The sequence below is a fragment of the Vombatus ursinus genome, unplaced genomic scaffold (assembly GCF_900497805.2).
Source record: "Vombatus ursinus unplaced genomic scaffold, bare-nosed wombat genome assembly UNPS02014791.1, whole genome shotgun sequence".
NCBI classification, from domain to species: domain Eukaryota; kingdom Metazoa; phylum Chordata; class Mammalia; order Diprotodontia; family Vombatidae; genus Vombatus; species Vombatus ursinus.
Genome location: NW_020954569.1, coordinates 45,633,341 through 45,656,063, shown reverse-complemented (window position 1 = coordinate 45,656,063; position 22,723 = coordinate 45,633,341). Strand labels below are relative to the sequence as shown.

Below are 22,723 nucleotides of genomic sequence, written 5' to 3'. Positions count from 1 at the left end.
TGAGAATAATTTTTCACTTGGTGATGTATCCAAGTTTTCTTCCTTACACTGGCTTTCTTTTTGTCATTTTAAGCAAAGAATAAATATTTATTAAGAGTAACTAAGGGGCATGCAGCAGATAGAGTGCTGGGCCCTGGAGTATGGAAACCTCATCTTTCTGAGTTCAAATCTGTCCTCGCTGACACTTACTAGTTGGGTGACCCTGGGCAATCACTTAACCCTATTTGCCTCAATTTCCTCATCTGTAAAATGAGCTGGAGAGGAAATGACAAACCACTACAGTATCTTTGCCAAGAAAATCCCAAATGAGTTCACAAAGAATTGGACGCGACTGAAAAATGACTAAATTTTTTTTTAGATATTTTATTTTTCCCCAATTACATGTAAAGATAATTTTACCATTCATTTAAAAAAAATTTGAGTTCCAAATTTTCTCTCTCCCTTCCTCATTTCCCCCCTCCCTGACACAGTAAGCAATTTGATATGGGTTATGTATGAACAACTTTTAAATGAGAACTCCTTCTATGGCCCCTGTCCTCAGAATTTAGTCTAGTTTAGGAGAGAGAACTATTACTCACTGAACAAATAGACAACAAGGTTTCAATCTGAGCAGCAAATCCCCTAAGGGCATGAGGACATGAGAAGGAAGAAATAAAGGGGAGGCACATTCTATAAAAAAGGTGGGAGTATAGCACAAGGGGAAATGCATGATGCTCTGCCAATTCCATTCTCTAATGATAGAAACTCTATCGTCCACATCATCCTAAATTAATCCAGCATCAGGGTCCACCCACTCTATGCAGTTCATTTTTTCTTGAAATTGTGAGAGGCATGGAAGCTATCAAATCTCTCACTGTGTGATTGGCCCATCTTGTTCACTCACACATTTCCTTGATGTCATTCTTGTCAGAGATTCTCCTGAACATTTGTTTGGTTTTGTTGTGTTGTGCCTATGCATGAACAGAATGTGCTGCTCCAATGTCTTCTATGGGAACATTAGCTTTGGGCATCTGGAGACCATGGTGGTCCAGTACTCACAAACACACACCACTGGAGAAGATCCACTCACATTAAAAAAGCTTTGTTTGAAAGAGGGGTTTGGGATCATCAAAAGAATTCTGCAGTTTTCCGAAGGTTAGAGATGATGAGCCCTAAATGAGAATGATGGCCATGTTGGTACAGACAAAGGGATAGACACGAAAGATGTTATGTGTGAATGTAGAAATGACAAAGTTTGGCAAATCATTGTTAAGTGGTGAAGTGGATAAAGTGCTGGGCTTGCAGTCAGGGAGACCCGAGTTCAAATCTGAATTCAGACATATACTACCTATGGGATCTTGGGCAAGTCACTTAACCCCCATTTGCCTCAGTTTCTCCATCTTTAAACTAGAGATAATAATAGCACCTACCTCCCTGGGTGTTTGGGAGGATCAAATGAGATATTTGTAAAGCACTTAAATAGTAGGTGCTACAGAAATGTTAGCTATTGGTTGTTATACTGTATGGAAGGACACTGAGGCTAAGGGTTCCTGACAGAAATGGGCAAGTTCAGAAGATGGGTGGATTTCGGACAAAAAAAAAAAAAAAAAACAAATTGTGAGATTTGTGATGCATGTCTTGGTGATGATACTCAGCTGATGCTAAGTACAAAAACAGAAGGGCAGGCCCTTTATTTCCTGATCATTATCTAGAGAGACAAGCCAGTTTTCTGAGGGGTACCTGCCACAGTCATGGTGATCTGGGGGTGGGATGAGGGGCAGAGGGTGAGGACGCTGGAGAGGGAAGGAATTTCCCAATGGTACCTTTGCAGCTGCTGATGTAGGGGCCCGATCCTAGTTTGGTTACTGCTGCCTTGAGAGGCTGAGGCCCGGTGAAGAAGGGGAAATATTGAAAGTCTGAATGACAACAAAATGGGTTGGGGAAATGGACGGGCTGTAGTGGATGAAGTATAGGTATAGTTGTTTTGGAGACAAAAACCTACTATTGGCTCCCTAAGACCGTGTGTGATGCCATCTTCCCAATCCTCACATTGATCATACATACCTGAAGTCAGGCCATGGCTACCACTTTGGAGACTACTGTTATAGAAGACTATGGATGTCTTTAAGGTTCCTCCCAGCTATAAATCTGACTCTATGATTAATCAATCAACAAGTTTTTATTAAGTACCTGCTAGGTGACAACAACTCTGCTAAGTACAGAGATATAAACACAAAAAACAAAACAATTCCTACTCTCAAGGAGCTTACATTCTAACAATCCCAGTTCAGACACAGTTCCATCTGAATACTGAAAAAATAAAGGAAAATGTTTAGTTTCCTCATCTGTAAAATAATGAAGTGGGGGAGCATGTGGAGAACCTTTAAAGTGTCTTTAAGTTGTTACATTTTATATGTAATTTGTTTTCAAGTCAACACAACAGCTGGGAATATTCCCAAATGGAATGAGACCATTAGTAGCTAAGTAGAAAACATGTTAGAGCTGGCAAAAGCACCACAGCATCTAAATGATATTAACAAGAAAGTCAGTCCATGATTCAGACCCTGTAGGCAAGGAAACATGGACCTTTTCTCACTGTGAGATAAAGACTGTTAATAAAAAAAAATGTTAGTTTTAATCAGAGCCTGAGGCAGGGAAAAGAGGTACTCTAATATAGCACCTGTTATTCATCTCAATTCAACCCACAGAAATGAATGACTCAAGTAGCTAATCTAATATCATTTTGAAATCTTGACAGAGAGACGGATCCGTTGCTGTCTTTAGCATCTGCATTGTAGCCTTTGGGATCTTCCGGAATAACTGCAATCTGTCTGTAAATAAACAGTATTAGATTAGTCTTTAGAAATCAAATGGTGTTTTTATCTTTTCTGCTGATAAAGTAATATTTTCTGCCTGATATTTTCTGAGGTTGCTGGGGGTGGAGAAGAATATCTTGTGAACTTTGGAGTTTAGAATAAAGTATTGGTTGAATTTTTTTTTCTGGGTGATAGGAAAACTTTTATAATATACCTGACGATGTCTCCTTTCTCTCTTCCCCACTTTGGACAGATAAGCAACTAACTACACTACAAAGTGTGATCCAAATGCATGGCATGAAACAAGATGCATCCTGATGAGATGTGAAAGAGCCTGAGATCATAAAAATGAACCCTTTCCAGAACACCCAGTTGGGTAAATCGCAAGTTGAGAGTGGGAGAAGAAAGAGAAGTTGATCTGTGGTGAAAGAGGGAACAATTATTTGGGTCAAGCAAGAAAAGGATACTCTTAAGGGTATCAGAGGGTACAAGATTAGGTTGGGACTGAAGAGGAGAGATTAGTAAACTTGAGTACTACTTAGACTGTGCCATACATACTTCATAACTCTGTAGGGTTATTTCATACTTCATAGGATCGAGAGCTGTATGGAAGTATCTCAGACCTATTCCCATCCTTCTGTCCAGTAATATCACTACAGGAATCAGGGAGAGTCCTGTCTCTAGAAAAGAACTTATAGCAGCACTTTTGTTGTTAGCAAAGTACTGGATGGGAAGTACGTGCCCAATAAGTAAGGGATGACTGAAGAAATTGTGAATGAAATGAAATACTAATGAGCCTTAAGAAAATAATAAATACAAAGAATGTAGAGAAACTTGAGAAAATCTGAATTATGAGATGTCATGAAGTAGCCAAAACCAGAAGAGCACTTTATATGATGACCATAACTATGCAAAGGAAAAACAAAACTGAATTTCATAATTCTAATGAATGCAACCACCAATCACGACTTCAGAGGACTGACATTGAAGGGACCCCAACTTCTGCAAGGGAGGAGCTCTTATTCGGGGCCAGTCTTGCTCTTTAGTTCCACAATACTGAATTTCAAATGTTCTGTGGTTGTCATTGCTGAAGTCATTATGTAAAATGTTCTCCTGGCTCTAGTTACTTCAGTCTGCATCAGATATTTGATGCAAAGATTTTTCCCAGCTGATTGCTTCCTTTCTTTTCCTAGATGCATTACGTATACTTGTACAAAATCTTTTCAATCTCTCATAATTAAAATTATCTATTTTGTCTTTTGCAATTGCCTCTATGCCTTGTTTCGTTGAGAAATCATTCCCTTTGTTTTTGTTTAGTTGTTCTTTTTTTCTCCCCAATCATGTCTGACTCTCCATGAACCCATTTGGGGTTTTCTTGGCAGAGAATACTGGAGAGGTTTGGCATTTCCTTCTCCAGCTAACTCTGCAGATGAGGAAACTGAGGTAAACAGGGTTAAGTGACTTATTCAGGATCATACAGCTAATAAGTATCTGGGGTCAGATCTGAACTTAGTAAGATGAATCTTCCTGACTCCAGTCTTAGCACTCTATTCATTGAATCCCCATTCATCCCCTAATCTTAGCTATAAAAGGTATATATGATCGTCTCTTCTAATTTTTAATGGTATGATCTTTAATTCCGAATTTGTGGAATATGGTGTAAGATATTGGCACTAGCCTAATTTCTGCCAGACCATTTTCCAGTTTTCTCAGCAGTTCTTGTCAAACAGAGTTCTTTCCTGGGTATCAGAGTTTTCAGGTTTAGTCAACATTGGGTTACTGAGTTCAATTACTGCTGATTCTTCCTTATGTTGTGTGTTTCATTGATCTACTTTTCTATTTTTTAGTAAGTACTAAATAGTTTTGATGTTTGCTACTTTATATAGTCTGAGGTTTGGAAGTACTATTTCTTTTCATTCCTACTTTTTTTTCACCATTTCCCCTAAGATTCTAGATCTTTCATTCTTCCCAATGAATTATTATTTTATCTAGTCTATTAAGTACCCCTTTGGTAGTTATGCTAAATCTATAAATTAACCTTGGTAGTATTATCATTTTTATGACATTGGCATATGAGCACTGAATATCTCTCCAGCGATTAAAATTGTTCTTCATTTCTTTATGGAGTGTTCGTAATTTGAGTCCACACAAGTTTTAAATGTGCTTTACTAATTGGATTTTGTTATTATTATACAGAAATGGTATGGATTTTTGTGGGTCAATTTTGTAGCCTGCAACTTTACTGAAGTTATTAATTATCTCAATTAGTATCTTTACTAATTCCCTAGGATTTTTGAAGTAAATCATGTCATCAGCAAATAGTTTTTTCTCCTCTTCTCCTACCTGATATCTTCGATTTTTGTCCTCTTCTTACTGGTGTTGCTAGCATTTCAAGAACTATGTTCAGTGTTTTTCAGTTGTGTCTGACTCTTTGTGACCCATTTGGAGTTTTCTTGGCAGAGATACTGAAATAGTCTGTCATTTCCTTCTCAAGCTCATCTTCCCAATGAGGAAAGTGAGGCAAACAGGGTTAAGTGATTTGCCCAGGGTCACACAGTAAATGTCTGAGGTCAGATTTGAACTCAGGAAGATGAGTCTTCCTGACTCCAGGCCCAGCACTCTCTTCACTATGTCACTTAGCTGCCCTCTAGAACTATACCAAACAATACTACGTGGAGAGGGGACATCCTTGCTTTATTCTAATAGTTACTGGTAACTATGTATTTCCAGTGTATCCCCATTACATATAATGCTTGTTTCTGGGTCAATTACAAGACGGATCTCATTTGCTTATATAGTATCAGTCCTCAGCAGGGTCCCATGAAAACACTTCCCTTAGAGGGACACTGAAAGATTAAATGACTTAACTAAAGCCGTATGGCTAGTGATAGGGCTAGAAAACAACCCAGATTTCTGGACTCTAAGCTCAACCTTTTTTCCTGAAAGTCATATTCATACTTCTAATAGGTACCAATGTGCCTTTCTTCCTAAAAGGAGAGGATGCTATGGATCCACTATTAGTAGGGCATTTATGATAGTTACCTGTACTCCCTCACTTTTCCTTATGATCAATGACAGCTATCTGAGAGATGGCTGAGATTAAGGATTCAATCTATCGCTAAGGAATAGTTTGAAGCTAGCTAGGTCACAATAAAACTAAATAAGCAGGTAGGTGGTGCGGTGCATAAAACGCTGGGCCTGGACTCAGGAAAATTCATCATGAGCTCAAGAAGGAAATGGCAAACCACTTCAGTATCTCTGCCAAGAAAACCCCAAATGGGGTCACAAAGAGTTGGATACAACTGAAAAAGACCGAGTGACAACAAAAACTGGGCAGTATACGTATCAAACCTGAAGTCCTGGATTCATGTGAACTACACTCTAATCCCATGGCCTCCAACCTTTTCCATTCTGCATCATATTAGTTAGATATACACAAAAAGTTTGGAAAACAACCTATACAACTGAGTGGAATGATCAGTTCATGAGGGTTTTGTTTAACAACGTGGCAAACATTTTAATTTCACATATTTGCTTACTCATTTTGAGAGTTCCCAGAAGACACTTGTAGACAATCCTGTGATTCACCAGCTTAATCAAGAAAGCATGATAGCACAGCCATCGTGCTGCTTCGAAAGGGAATAGACCCGAGGCTCCTCTGGCCCCCAGAGTGACTCCTGCAGACACAAACATATAAGTTCAAGACTGTACAACCCAAGTTCAAGACTGCACAAGCCCAATTTCAATATATTCTTGGCATCTAGACAGGCACACACTTTCCCTTCTATATACAAAAAGAGAGAATCCATGCTAAGCACAAGTAATAATTATTCACGGCTGATACTTTCTTTTTAAAAAAATATTAAATCTAAGGTGGTAGTAGCAACATTGCCATGCTTGTCTATGCCCCCTTCTGAACTTCACTCTGTATTCTTCTGTGTATTTTAAAACACCTTCTTGATGCTTTTATTTCTTTTCCTTATTTATTGCTTCATACTTCTCTCCAATCCTCCCTTCCCCCAATAAAAGCCCTCCCTTATAACAAAAGTATAGTCAAGCAAAACAAATTTATGTTGAAATAGTCGGGTCTAAAAATGTATGCATCCTTCTGAACCTATGGTTTTTAAAACTAGACAAAAAATTTAAGGTTGTCATGCCAACACTGCCCTGCGTGTCTGCATGTCTGACAAGTGCAGAGCAGGTTTACCCTGAGGAAGATCTCAAAGGAGAAAAATATTGCAGTATTTCATTTAGGAATTTGCTTAAATACATTTTTTGAATGGGCCTCTAACATTCCAAGTGACTTTTCAAAAAACAACCTCCCCCCACACACACACAAAACTCAGTTTATGGACTAAGATCATGAAATACGGAGTCTTTTTTAATTCCTTAGGTAACATAAAGGGAACAGCTCTGATCAGAGTTTCTCAAATATAATTACTCAAAAGGGAAACTACTAGCAGAAGGGAACAACAATTACCTTGGCAGAAACTAATTCAAGAACCAAAAAAATGAGAGAAACTATCCTGTTGAAGGAAGCTAATTTACATCTTGGCTACTTATTAAAAGGAAGGGCTAAGAGGAAAAGTCAAGCTTGGGGGGTGTAGTACCTCTTCCTAACAACCCTATTTAGATTTATTGCAAGATACTCCCCATTACAGCATGATGAGCAATGGAACACCACATACTGATAAAGCTACAAAGAATGTCTATGTAAGCCATACTCCCCAGCGGTATGGTCTCAGGAAGCTGCCTTTTTTTTTCAGGTTATTAAGCAGTAAATATAAATGCAAAATGGAAGACAATGATAATAAAAGAACCCCAGGCTTTTAGAACTAGAAGGTACCTAAGAGATCACCCAGTATTTTACAGATAAGGAAACAGGCCTAGAAGTGTACAGGTGACTTGCTAATATGTCACTGGCAAAATGGGACTGGAATTTGGATCTCCTGACATCCAGTCCAGTGTTATTTTTATTATTATTGTACAATGGTCAACATGTCTACTCCTTGGTTCTGGGATGATGTCACCCTTTTCCTAAAAATTATTACATCTGCATTATTATTATTCATATTTTTCATTTATATTGTGCCTTTTCTACAAGGCATTCATTAAACAGTAATAGCGAGCATTAATGTTGTGCTTTATCTTAACAACATTGGGAGGAAGATCCTATTATTATCCCCATTTTGCAGGTGAAGAAACTGAGGCAGAGATTAAGTGACTTGCCCAGGGTCACAAAGCTAGGAAGTATATGACATCAGATTTGAAATCAAGTCTTCCTGACTCCAGGTCCAACTCTCTGTTCAGTTTGCTAGCTGCCAGCAATTCTTAGGAAACGTACTTCCAGATAAAACACATTACTGAGAAAAATAAACATACAATTGGGAAAAATATGAATATAAGCATACTGAAGAAGAATTACAAAATTATGATTAGTATATAATTCAAACAAAAAGAGATAACTATTGGTTTAGCTAACAGGTTAAATTTGTTCATGGGCTACTAGTGGTCATGATGAAAGGAAATTATCTTGGATTTGACAATACATCTGCATTTTATAAATCCTGAATTACATACCAGGCATTGAATTAATATGCCAATGCCTGCCCTGGGGGCCTAAAGTATTATCAGTCCAATAAAGTGACAGTTACATTCTGGAATCTCAGGAAGGAAGGAGGGAAGGAAGGAAGGGAGGGAGGGAGAGAGGAAAGAAGGAAGGAAGGAAGGAAGGAAGAAAGGAAGAAAGGAAGAAAATGAAAAGCTTACTTATTCTTCCTTCCTCCCAACACTCAAGCCTTTTTCAGATACTTGTACATTTACAGGAACCACTAACAAAACTAAATTCATCACAGTAGCTTGTAATAATAACAGCCCAAGCCAATTATTATCCAATTTCATCTGAACATACCTGGATTCTTGGCTTTCAGAATGGAATAGCAGCATGATGCAATGTCCGAAATGACTGAGAGAAAAAAACCAGGGTTTTTTCTGACTTGCTGATTAAATGGCAGCTTGCGAGCACATGCATGAAACCTAATAAAAGAGAGTTGATTAACGAAGTATAAGCAAAGTGCCCCATTCATTACGAAAAACACAAAAGCCCTCATATCTAACTCCCTACACTGGAGGACACATACACCACAAATGGAAGATGCTCCTCATCTGCTCATAGCTACAGATGAGTCAAGTTTGGTGTTCTTACCACTCTGGCCTCTAAAGATAATAAAATTCTCAAAAGACTCAAGCTCAAAGTGTCCCACTGGGCTCCATGTTTCTCAGTCCAGCAAGAGTTAAGACTTCTGCCCTTCAGGGTTGGAAGGAACATCTCCCTCTGGCTTCCCCATTCATGACACTGTGGTTACAAACAGGAACAGCCTGCATAAGGCTCATTCTCTTCCTACTTTCCCCTACCCACCTATGCTTGGTAGATTTATCACCTCATCTTCTCCCTCCCAAAACCTCTCCAAAGAGGAGAGGGAGTAGGTGAACCAACAGTAGAAGAATAACAATGACAAAGGGTATAATATGGAAGAGGAACAAGAATATGGGTAAGCCAAGGAGCCTCGGTCCTGTTCTTGGGTTGTATTTAGACATATGGAGACAGACATATATGCTCAGCCCATCTGGGACAGACAGACAGACACCACACACACACCATTTGGGACAGAGACACACACAGCCCATTTAGGTCATTTCAAGTCAGGATGATTTTGGCTCCAAAAACCTTCTGAAAGTATCAATTATTTTTCTCACTACCATGTGAAGTTCAACAGCAAAAAAACAACCTAACTTATCATAGTTTTTGTCATTGCACTTCCTGGCCTAGAAGAAACTGAAGGTTTTTAACTCAGTGAAAAGTAGATGTCTAAGTCACAGTTTTAAAGGCAAAGTGTGTAGTTGGGGGAGATCTCCAGCTTCTTTGTAAAGACTTCTGTTATACTCTAACTGGTAAGATTATAAGTAGATTACTGCTTTTGGCTAGCTTCTCTTTATCTGCCTCTCCTCTTCACCCTTACTCTAAGAAGAAACATTAACCAATGATTAAAATACTTTCACGGAACAAGCTTCACTTGTTCAGCTATAAAGTCATCAAGAAGTTAGTTATCTGCAATCAAACTTCACTTAACTTGGGATTAATCTGGGCTAGGAAAGTGAGCAGGTCAACGTCCGGTCTACTGGTCCAAAGGCCGAGTTAGGGAAATGATCAGGTTAATGAATGATGTTTCTTGGCCTTACTAGGACAGTAAAAAGCTGTTTTACTGTGGAAAGATCTAATCATAAATTCAGAAGATAAACACTGAAGAGACCTCCAGAGGACACCTAATCCTAACTCCTACCTGCCCCCACATGTCAATCAATGTTGCTCCTAACAGAAAGAAATGGACTCTCTTGGTCCACCTACTGTCCCTCCCTCCCAGGCAACAACAGCCAGCAGAGCACTGGGATGCCTCAGGAAATCTGAAGGTGACGATGACTCAACTGCTAAAGATGAGGAAATGTTAGCTCTCCAATATGATCCATATCTAAACTGCTAAGTCAGCCCCAAACTGAGAAATACAGTAAAGGCATTTAATCCATTATTTCAATAAAAAGAATGCAGCATTGTCGGACCAAATAATATACTACACTTGGGATCTTTATCAAGTACACTCCATACTTGCGCACCCATACTTGCGCAATGCTTAGAAACCACTATTATTTCTGTGAGCTTATTTTAATTCAAAATCAAATAAATGGACTCAGTTAATGAAAGAATTTTAGGATGCTGAGGGCTTTTTAACACCGGAAGGGTCAGGCATGTCAAGTGATGCAAAAATTTGTTCAATTTTACTTGGTAATAAAAACTTTCAGCTTATCTAGATTTTGACTTATGGTTAAAAAAAAAAGTACTGTATCAATTAACACAGCTTGATTCTTTGAGGTATTCTTAAATTTCTTCTATATCGTGTGTGCATATGTATATATGTATGTGTATGCATATATATGCATAAGTATATACATGTATGTATACAGAGACAAATAAATATAATTTTGCTTACTTCCTATTATTAGCCTTGTGTCAATAAATCAAGCATTACTAATTCCTATTTTTATAGCATTAATTTATTTTTTAAAAATTCCTTCTACTTCCAAGTAAAATTCCATTCAAAGTACCAACCCAAGGTAGATTATTTTTTAACTTAGGTTTTTTTTTTAATACCAAGGAATTAACAAATGGGCACATTTTATTGGAGAACTTCGCTCTTCCTCCTCCCCTTTATGTGCTTGGGTGATCAGCTGTTATACTGTTCCCCACATCCTGCCCCTAGGGCGCTTCCATTTCCTGGCCTCTTTTTTATAACACAAAACCACAATTCTTTCTTTCATTCTCTAGCCAGCTGATACACACTCTGGATTAGCTGACATCTGTATAGCACTTTATTATTTACAAAGTACTATCTATGCTCCAACCACTGATGCCAAAGAGGACAAAGTTGCTCAGTTCTATGAAGACCTAAAACATCTTCTAGAAATAACACCAAAAAAAAAAAAAGTCACATTCATCATAGGGGATTGGAATGCTGAAGTAGAAAATCAAAAGAAAATTAGAATAACAGGTAAGTTTGGGCTTGGATTACAAAGTGAAGGAGGGCAGAAACTAATAAGAGTTTTGTCAATATAACTCGCTGGTCATAACAAACACTCTTTTTCAACAACCCAAAAGGCAGTTCTAGAGGTGGACTTCACCAGGTGGTTAACAGTGAAATCAGATTGATTATATATTTTACAACCAACTGAATATCGTCAGTTAAAACAAGACCTGCAGCTGACTGTGGTTCAGATCATGAGCTTCTTATTGCAAAATTCAGACTTAAATTCAAGAAAGTAAAGAAAACCATCAGACCACATAGGTATGACCTAAATAACAACCCTTATGAATATGAAGTGGAAGTGATAAATAGATTTAAGGGATTAGATCTCGTGGATAGAGTGCCTGAAGAACTATGGACAGAGGTTTGCAATACTGAACAGGAGACAGCAACAAAAATCATTCCAAAGAAAAAGAAGAGCAAGAAAGCAAAGTGGCTGTCTGATGAGGCTTTACAAACAGCTGAGGAAAGAAGGAAAGTGAAAGGGAAAGGAGAAAGAGAAAGATACACCCAACTGCATGCAGAATTCCAAAGAACAGCAAGGAGAGATAAGGTTTTCTTAAATGAGCAATGCAAAGAAATGTAAGAAAACAGAATGGGAAAGACAACAGAAAGTAAAGAAGAAGCCTCTTGATAAAGGTGAAAGAGGAGAGTGTAAAAGATGACGAAGCACAACATCAAAAAAATATAAGATCTTGGCAACTGCTCCCATCACCTCCTGGCAAATAGTGGGGAAAAAAATAGTAGTGTCAGATTTTATATACTTGGGTTCAAAGATCATTGTAGATGGCAACTGCAGCCATGAAATTAAAAGACACTTTCTTCTTGGAAGGAAAGATTTTGGCAAATCTGGACAGCATACTAAAAAGTAGAGACATCGCCTTGCCAACAAAGGTCCACATAATCAAACTGACAGTTTTTCCATTAGCAATGAATGACTGTGAGAGCTGGACTATAAGGAAAGCTGAGCACTGTAGAATCAGTGCTTTCAAACTGTAGTGCTGGAGAAGACTTTTGAGAGACCCTCGGACACAGGGAGATCAAATCAGTCAATATTTGAAGAAATTAATTCAGACTATTTACTGAAAGGTCAAATACTGAAGCTGAAGCTTAAATACTCTGGCCACCTAATGAGAAGACAGGAGTTACTGGAAAAGACCTTGATGTTGGGAAAGACTGAAGGCAAAAGGAAAAGAGCAGAGGGTGAGATGGATAGATAGTGTAATGAAAGCAACAAGCATGAGCTTGGACAGACTTTGGGAGAAGCGGAGGACAGAAGGACCTGGTGTGCTATAGTCCATGGGTTCATGAAGAGCTGGACACAACTGAACAACTATCTATCTATCTATATGATAACAGTTGGCATTTAGACAGCACTTTAAGATTTACAAAATAATCAACAAACATGATCACATCTGATGACATGGCCTGTGCACATGTACACTTGTACATATTGTTATCATCAAAAGGCTGTATGCCATATCAGAGAGAAGGCTAGGAAAGGTGTTGGGAAGACATGGGTTAAAATCCTGCCTTTGACTATTACTAAGCTGTATGACCCTATAGGTGGGCCACTTAACCTCTAGGAATCTGCATCCTCATCTGTAAAATTATATCTATAGGAGTTACCACCCCACTCTCTTAGACTGTGATCTCCTTGAGGGCAGGGACTGTTTTTAATTTGCCTTTTTTTGTATTCCCAATGTTTAGTACAATGTTTGGAAAGTAGTAAGTAGGCACTTAATAAATGTTAACCGACTCCCAGAGCTGTTGTACAGACCAAATGAGAATGCAGATAAAGAATTCTGCAAACTTTAAAGTTACTATTATTATAATTTTACAGACAAGGAAACTAAGGCATGGAAGAAAAGATTTCTTGGTTTGTCCAAGGTCCTGTAATAGTAAAGGGAAGAGTAGGGAATGAAAGCCAGGTCTTCTAACCCTAAATTCAGTCCTCTTTCCATTATATCAAGACTGCCTTCCTAGCTTCCTCTTCTGAAACTTACAATTAAAAGCCTTCATGTCCAGCTCCAGTACCATAAACCTGATTTCCTGTCTTTATTCCATGCCATGGGCAAGGAATTGCAAGAATACAATAGGCAGAAGTACGTAGCAAAGAGCGTGACACAGAACCGAGCTAAGGAAAACAGACACCTGCAAGATAGAATATACCTACCAAGAACCAACAGAAGAGATTCCTGTTACCTATACTTAGGGGAAAGAGGGCCTCCTTCCATTCACAACTGCTGTTTGTTCAGAAAACCGTACTTCACAGCAGTGACTGAGAAGCACCCTTGTGAAAACAGCTGCTGGAAGCAATCCAGCTAACCTCCTGGTTCTGATGGTGTATGCCTCCCCCTTGTGGGGTGAAGCAGCTATGGGGCTCATTACGGAAGATGCTGACATACCTGTAGGCCTGCAGTAAAAATATCTTGTAAATGTTTATGTAGACGGTTTGAAGACTATTCACCTGGTCAGGAAGAAGAGGAGCAAAAAGGGTAAGATTTATAGAAATTCATTCTTTATCATCAATCATCATGAAGTAGGATAAAAGGAAATTTTTGACAAAGGAAACTCCAATGCCTACAACCATGCTGGGGACCCCTGCACCTTGCTCTCCACCCTCTGATGACCCCTCAGGACTCCTGGGTCTTTATATCTGCCTGGTAGCTGAAACCTTCTATGTGTGTTGTCATCCCCCCAACCAGAGCCTAAATTACTTGACAACAGAGACTATTTTGACTCTGTTTGTATCCTCTGAGCTTCACAAAGTATTTAGCACATACCAAGTGCTTAATCAATGCCTTTTAATTCACTTGTTCATTCCACCAGGTTCGGCCAGCTTTTTGTTGCCTGATTATTCACTTCCATAAATTATCCAGATTCTTTTGGGTGAGAGGGAAGGGAGGAAAAAAGGAAGGAAAGAAGGAAGAAAGAAGAAAAGGGGGGGGGAGGGAAGGTAGGCAGGGAAGGAGAAAGGAAAAGGAAGAGAGGAAAGGAAGGAGGAACAGAGGGAAGGAAGGAAGGAGGAAAAGAAGAAGGGAAGGAGGAGGGAGAAATTGAGGTAAAAGAATGAACAAAGAGAGATTATTAATAGATAAAGTATACCTAAAGGGCTAAAGATTTAAGGGGAGACTAAATCATCAGAAGGGAACATAAAACTGAGTTAATAATACTCTATTGACTAAACTCTATAATCCAACTTAAGTAGATTGACATCTTTCATGGGAAGGATGACCTGTTCTCTCTTCCCTCAGTTCCTCATCTATAATATGAAGGCACTGGACCAGATAGAGGTGTCAAACTTGCCTCCTGGTTGTCCATGCAGCCCCAACCAGGTTAAAATGTAATTGGGAAGTATTAAATAAAATACTTATAAATACAACACAACATAGATAATGTGACTTTGCAGTTTTTAAAGTCACAGTAGCTGACAGAGATTGTTTCTGAGTCTGATGCCACAGGACAAGCTGGTCTTGAAGATAACTTCTGGCTCAGGATCTATAATCCTTTTCCAGGCCATATGGCTTTTTTTCTGTTAGCACCGCCAATTGAGAGTGGGAAGGAAACAAATCCATTCTGCTTCTTGTTGGTAGAACCAGTAGAGAAACATATGGTTGTAATGGCGGCAAGTGATGGAGGGTGGGGATAGAGATGACATTCATGTCTATAGTGAGATCTGCTGATCATCTGTAGGTTTAAACTAAAGTCTGTCATTAAGAACTGGCTACTTAACTGGATAGAGAACTCTTTTAATTAAAAGGGTTTTTGCAACTACTTCTAGATATCTCTTCACATTCATCAGTGAAACTGAGTAGTATTATTACCTCTCTGCTGGCATGAAGGCAAAGGACGTCCTAAGTCACACAGTGAGCTAGAATTCACATAGGTAGGTGATGCAGCAGATAGAGGGCCGGGCCAGGAGTCAGGAAGACCCAAGTTCAAATCTGGTCTTAGATACGTACTAGTTGTGTGACCCTGGACAAGTCACTTAACCCTATTTGCCTCAGTTTCCTCAAATGTAAAATAAGCTGGAGGAGGAAATGTTAAACCAGTGTCTTTGCCAAGAAAACCCCAAATGGGGTTACGAAGCGTCAGACACGACTGAACAACAACAGAAATCACATTCATGGGTCTTAAATGTATACCTTTTTTTGCTACAAATAACTCACTGAACTACCAACACTGAGCCATCCAAAGCTCCAAACACAGCATTCTGCATCACTTCTAACAAAGCTGCTAAAGACAAACAGATTTCAAGAAAGACAATGGGCACCTGGCGGAAGTCGTCCTCTGGGAATGAAAGTGCTCACCTGTAAATCCAGAAATAAACCGTGACACTTCATCCTGAGCACCGCAACCAGCTTGTTCCGCATGTTCCTCCCTGCTCTGACGCTGTGGTCAAAGGAAAGGCTGGTTCTGATGGAGGTACGGGAGTAGCTGGGAGAGATAACAGAAGGCCCAGGTCAGGCTGTTCAGTTGCTCCCCGCCCTGCCCAGCTGTCATTCAGGAAAATGACTCGTGTAGATGGGGCTGGCCGCTGCCGGGCACAGAGTGGCCGGGGACCCTGGGCAGTACGAAAGGCGGTAAAGCAAACCACTGCCACCACCTACACTGCCGTCCCGCTCAGACACCGATGGAGGCAGCCTTGGACCCTGAACCCAAGAGCCTGGGGAATAGCAGCTCTTGGGTCCTCCTCCTAGGAGATGCAGCCTGGATGCTCCTGTGGGTGTCTCAGCCACACCTACTGAAGACCCAGAAAAGAAAGTTCTTGTCACCAAAATCTTTGGCTCTGTCAAAGAGGTCAACATCAAAAAACGATAGGATTTTACATGTGGAAATGACATGAAAGTAGAAGTATTAACATCCCCTTTGCTGCTGCACCCTAATAAGGCTCGTGGGACCCTTCCATCTACCTTGCAGCTAACACCTTCACAATGCTTGCTATGTGGTAGACACTTAATATGCGTTTCATTGATTGATTGAGGGGGGACACACTCAACTTCTATTTGACCCTGCTGCCTTCACTTAATATTGCTCCAGGGGCTTCCCACAGAGAGAGATGAAGAGACATGTTCATTGCTGACCAGAGCTTCATTTCCAACAACCTGCTGCCCATGTCTACCTACACCTCCTTATCATGTCAAACAATGCATCGAAAATCAAATCCCCAAAGTGGATCGTCCTCCCAATTCCTTTTTTCGTTTACTGGCACTCTCCTAGCAATCCAGGCTTTTAATCTTGGATTCACTTTTGTATTACTTTCTCCTTCACCTCCCATATCTAAATCAGTTGCAAAGTCCTCTTGACTCTACTTTTACATTATCTGTTCAATACAGTTTTTCCTTCCCATAAGTAATCCTCATTCAGCCCCACCCCCGCCCCATGCCTACACTACTACAAAAAGTCTCCTAATTTGATTCTATGCCTCTTATCTCTACCCTCCAGTTCATGCTATGTGTGGCTATGCTAAATTAAACTTCCTAAGACATCATTTTGATCAAGTCAGATAATCAACTCAGTTTCCCTGCTCAAAAATCTGTGCCTACAGGATAAGAGCCCATATTCCTTACCCTAACCTCAAGGTCCTCAGAAGATCTGTCTCCAGCCTCACTTCTCAACATTCCCCTCAAAGGAACTCCAGCCAAACTCGTCTATTTGCTTCAATTTCACAGGCAAACCTTTGCATCTAATTTATTGTCCCTGCCCAATGCAATCCTTGACTTTTTCACATTTTCATGAGATCACTCATAGTTTACATATGTTCTTTTGAAAACTTGTTAAGTAAATAAATAATTTTTTTAAAAAATTAAAAATTAATAAAGAAAGAAAGAAAACTTGGTTCACATTCTTTGAACACTGAACTATTAGGGAGTGGCTCTTACTGTTATACATTTTTGTCAATTCCCTATTTTGGATACGACTTTTTTGGTGAAATTGGATACACTCCGCTATTTCTCTGATTTTATTCACAAAGGCTTTATTTTGATTTGTGACATGAGCTTTTATAATCAGGTGCTTCAACATTTGGCACTTATTGTAACTAATGGTGTAAGGTGCTGGACTAAATTTTAGAGTTTTCCCCAACAGTTCTTGTGAAGAAGGGAGCCTTTCCCCCAATAATTTATGCTTTGAAGTTTGTCAAACACTGAGTTACTGTACAATACTGCTTCTATTTAGGGCATAAGCAGTATAATCAACATATCAAAATTTCTGTGTTTTGACCAATATAAGATAGTTTTAACAATTAATGCTTTATAACTTAGTCTAAGAAATGGCAATACACAGTGCAGCCAGTAAGACCAACATCTGAATCGAGAGTCAGACGCTCACCAGTTTTTGACCCTGGCCAAGTCACTTCACCTCATATCTGTAAAATGGGTATAGCACAGTCACATGCAAAGGGTTGCGCAACCTTCAAGTTGAAATATAAGCTGCTAATTTTATTCCGTCATATTTTTTTTCTCTTTACTTCCCTCGAGATTTTAGGCCTTTTGTTCTTCTAAAGGAGTTGTTACTATTTTGTCAAGTTCTGTAAGATATCCTCTCAATAATCTGATTGGCATTGCCCTAAGTCCGTAAATTAAATTAGTCATTTTTATTATATTAGGGTCCAACCACGAGAAGTGACTACCTCTACAGTCATTTAAGTCGTCTGTTACTTCTATATAAAGTATTTTATAACTGTATTTAAATAAATTTTGTGAGTGGTCGACATGTTTACTCCTAGGTCTTATGCATTTTGCAGTCTACGTAGAAACAAGATATCTACAGGATAAATTGGAGATAATCAATAGAGGGAAGGTTTAAGTGTTAAGAGAATCAAGAACAGCTTCTCACAGAAGATATTTTAATTGGGGCTTGAAGCCAAGGAAAGCCAGGAGGCAGAGATGAGGAGCGAGAATATTCCAGGCATGAGGGACAGCCAGTGAAAACGCCTGGAGTCTTAATCAATAACAGCTATAACAATTATGGAAGCTTTTAAAATTGAGCTTTGGAGGAAAATAATGAGCACAAACATTCCAATATGTGTAAAATAGTCTAATAACTACAACCAGGTTTTCAGGCTAAGAAAGCAAAATGGTGGTCAATGTTTAGAAAAATTTGTTAATAAGATGGATTTAAAAAACAACCACCACCCAGTAATTATAGTATCTTTTTGGGAGGAGGGAGGAGATGTGTAAAGAATTAACCAGACATTATCCAACTAATTTCCACAATAGCCTAACAATAAGGAAAAAGTATTAAAAGTATTGTAGTTGGTATAAGAGGGAAATGGAAATACAATAAAGGTTTCAATTTGACAATAAAGAAATGAAAACAAGATGTGAGTCTCTGACTTGTAATTTTAAATATTAATTATATTAAATATTATTTAATTAAATAAAAGAGGATTTTTTTTTTAAATGGGACCTTGTGAAAAAGCTAGACAAACCTAATCGGTGTTACTAATGACTAAGCATAAAGCAGGTGGTTAATAAATTGCACGATGAGAAGAAAAAAAATTTCACTGCCTGTGAATAAAACTGATCCTCCTCTTTAGTAGGTAAACGTTGAGCAACTCTGGCGTCTCTCTCTAATGGGCCATAGTCCTAAAGCATTCAGATGCTTAGATAAATGCAGACAGCCGCATTAGTACCAATCATCCCTTAATGAGGGAAATGTGTGTTTTCTAAGGACACACAGTCCATCAAAATGAAACAAAATAGAAGGAACACATACACTGAGGACACACAGCTGATTACAGGATGTGAGAACAGTGCATTTTCCCCTGAAGAGACCAGAAATCACTGGTCTCCCAGTCTCTCCTTCCCAACAGAAAGGAGGTGATATTCTTGAAGTCCGATTCTGGTGACAGACTGCTACACACTGCAGCAGGGAGGTGGTGGAAGAAGCTTGCCAATTACCTTTCATATCAAGACAGGCAGGCTAAACACAGCGCAATGTCTGTTCCTTCTTCCCAGGCCGATGACCCTGCGGCTAATGCTTCAACAACTATCCAGCCAGGTGAATGTACTTACTTGGAATAGTCACAAAACACGTTTAGGGTCCGTGTATCGAGTAATAAACCACACCACGGGAATAGGCAGTGGGCTGGTAACTGGGTAAAGTCAGAGGCACTTAGAATATCCTCTTCCACAGGAAAATTCACCACTGTCTTCTTAGGGTTTATTAAACAGCCATACTCAGGAATACCTTTTGCCAGAGTCCTAAATTTGAGGGGGAAATGGTTAACAAATTGGAGGAGGAAGGAAAACTTCCCTAATAGAGATTTTTGAAAGAGGTATTTTAGGTATTGGCTGTCAACCGAAACCTCTAAGAAGTAAAAAGGAAATGAAGGGGTTTTTGAAAGTTGATCTACAGAACAGATTCGACCCGAGGTCCATGGAACATTCATGTTAGAGGCCCAGGAGGCAAGGCTGTAGCACCTCCTCTCCTGTCACCAGAGGCATCTCAGTCCGAAAAAAGACAAAATGAAAAAATCTCTACATTTCCAACATTTGTCAAGGGTTAAAAACCCTATCTAGGAGATAGATGCCAAAGATATCAAAGACACGAGGGTGTCCCTGAAGCTTAAGTCCAAAGTGGCTAAATAATCACCACAGGACGACTAATGGGGAAAAAAGAGTTCCAATCCACACTACAATAAAATTACCATTAGGAATCACGTCAAGTGCTCTAAGTAAGCTTGGCAACTCTCCTAGATTTAATGACCATCTTCCAGGATTCCAGTTGCTTCCAGTCCAAGAAGCAACTGATCCTTAAGGATGCTGAGTTATCAGATACTTTCCCTCTGTTTCCTAGCATACTTTGAAAAAAGGGAAACCTCACCACAGGAGTAGAATCATGAACTAAACCAAAGGTTCTCAAAGTGTGTTGGTGGTCCCATGTTCCTGGGGTATCTCTAAGAACCTTTTAAGGAATCTTTGAGATCAAACTATTTTTAATAATAATAAACTATTCTGATAATTCACATAATAAGACACAATAATAAACTATTTTCATATTAATACACATAATAAGTTTCTATATTAATACATAATCTATTTTCATGTTAATACACAATAAACTTTCATATTAGTATACATAATAAACCATTTTCATATTAGTACACACAATAAACTATTTTCATAATAATACATAATTTCTAATCAGGAAAGTACTAAGATATGCATACATACATATATGCCACAGCTTCAGGCATAAAGAAAAGCTCTTTAGGGGGTGGTCCTCATTCAATAATTTTTAGAATACAGAGTATTGAGACCAAAAAAGTTCAGGAATCCCTGGTGTAAGAGCATACCCAAACAAGACCCTCCTCTTAGGGGCAGCCTGGTAGCGCAGTGGATAGAGCTCTAGCCTTAGAGTCAGGAGGACCTGAGTTCAAATCTGGCCTCAGACACTTGACACTTACTAGCTGTGTGACCCTGGGCAAGTCACTTAACCCCAACTGCCTCACCAGGGAAAAAAAAAAGAGACCCTCCTCTACAATATGCTCAACAAGTTATAAAGGATCCAGCCCTTGAGGGAAGATCTCCAGGGATGGGCATCTCACTATGGCAATTTAATATTGTCTAATAGCCCTAGTAACTTTTTCCTTATGTTAATGCTAATGTTTTTTCAAACTTACACCTCCTGCCCCCAGTTCATCCTCTGGGGCCAAGAAAAACAAGCCTAATTCCTCTTATACATGACAGCTTTTCAAATACTTGAAAACACTTGAAAACCACCAGGTCCTGGGTCTCCTTTCTTCCCCTCCTCCCTGCCCCCCCAGGCTCTCTTCTCTGGCTAGAACTCCCTAATTCCTTCACCTGACCTTCCTATGGCATGATCTCCAGGCCCTCTACCATCCAAGTCACTGTGCTCGGGGTCCTTTCCAGATTTTTGGCATCTTTCTAAAAATGGGTCCTTTAACTGAATACAAAATGTCAAAGAAGGGGGCAGCTAGATGGCGCAGTGGATAGGGCACCGGCCCTAAAGTCAGGAGGACCTGAGTTCATTAATCTGGCCTCAGACACTTCACACTTACTAGCTGTGTGACCCTGGGCAAGTCACTTAACCCCAACTGCCTAAAAAAAAATTTTTTTTTTGTAAGTCAAAGGAGATCTCACCTGGGTGGAGCACAGGCGGATGATCACCCCCCCAATCCTGGACGCTTCGCCGCTCAATGCAAACTAAGCCTGCATTAAGTGTTTTGGCTACCATGTTCCACTGTTGATTCATACTGAGCAGGCCACCATAATCCTTCACTTTTGGTTTGTTTTTTTCCCCCCAGACAATCTTCTGTTTAACCACTCCTCCTCCCTCCCCTCAATCTTGTAAAACCTATTTTTTTAAAACCCAAGTATAAGAATTTAATAATTTCAGCAAGTAATTGGATGGTAAAACTAATACAGCTTATATATGGTCAGAGACGCAAAGTCTTATTTTAGACACCATACCTTAGGAAGATTTTGGCTTGTGTTAAATGAGGAGTCACAAGCAGGAAATCATCAATCAGTCGGATCAACAATCTGGAGCAACAAAAAGAAAGGATGAGCAAGAGTGTTAATGACTCTTTGGTTTGGGCCTCAAAATGACACGCATCAGAAAATGTCAGAATAACTGGACTCAAACTGGTAATAAGGAAGACTATATAATCTCCTAGTGGGATTAGAATAATTAACACAAACACTAAACTTCTCTGTAAGGAATACATACACTCTCTTATATATTTCAATTTGTTTAAGACTCAGTTGTTATGACTTAGAAATAGGTTATGTGTGTATGTGTGTGTGTGTGTGTGTGTGTGTGAATGTTTGCTGATGAAAGCAGCATTTTCAAATGGTGCTAATTCTCAGTTCTATATCAGAGAGAGTAGAATAAAACTGAGTTTCTTGAACCCTTTCAAATCCTCTTTTTGTGCACACAGTAGGCACTTGAATCAGAGTGTTATCTCACAGGCTCAGAGCCCCACAGATTTGAGGGGCAGCTAGGTGGTGTCCTGGATAGAGTGCTAAGCCTAGAGTCAGGAAGACCTGAGTTTAAATCCAGCCTCAGACACTTACTAGCTGCATGACCCTGGACAAGTCACTTTATCCTGTTTGCCTCAGTTTCCTCATCTATAAGAGCTGGAGAAGGAAATGGCAAATCACTCCAGTATCTTCGCCAAGAAAATCCCAAAATGGGGGTCACAAAAAGTCAGACACTGACTGAAACAACTGAAAACAGCAGCAGCAAACACTGATTTGAAACTGGAAGGGACCAGACACCATTCAGTTCAACCCATTTACTTTCTTGATGAAGAAATGGAGG

At 39.4% G+C, this 22,723-nt stretch overlaps 1 protein-coding gene across 3 annotated transcripts in view; it reads right to left on the bottom strand.

Moving 5' to 3' along the window:
• Positions 1 to 2,168: 2,168 nt before the first annotated feature.
• The window catches only part of TERT (telomerase reverse transcriptase), a 51,903-nt gene continuing 31,348 nt past the window's right edge, over positions 2,169 to 22,723 (bottom strand). For 2 of the 3 annotated variants that reach the window (XM_027868929.1, XM_027868930.1), the window contains 7 exons: positions 21,871 to 21,942; positions 19,450 to 19,638; positions 15,742 to 15,868; positions 13,837 to 13,898; positions 8,707 to 8,831; positions 6,335 to 6,472; positions 2,169 to 2,810 (listed from right to left, as the gene is read on the bottom strand). In XM_027868929.1, the coding sequence (XP_027724730.1) occupies positions 2,707 to 2,810; positions 6,335 to 6,472; positions 8,707 to 8,831; positions 13,837 to 13,898; positions 15,742 to 15,868; positions 19,450 to 19,638; positions 21,871 to 21,942 (817 nt within the window). In that variant the 3' untranslated portion in view covers positions 2,169 to 2,706. The remainder of the gene's footprint in view (positions 2,811 to 6,334; positions 6,473 to 8,706; positions 8,832 to 13,836; positions 13,899 to 15,741; positions 15,869 to 19,449; positions 19,639 to 21,870; positions 21,943 to 22,723) is intronic. The other variant, XM_027868931.1, reaches the window with a different exon arrangement.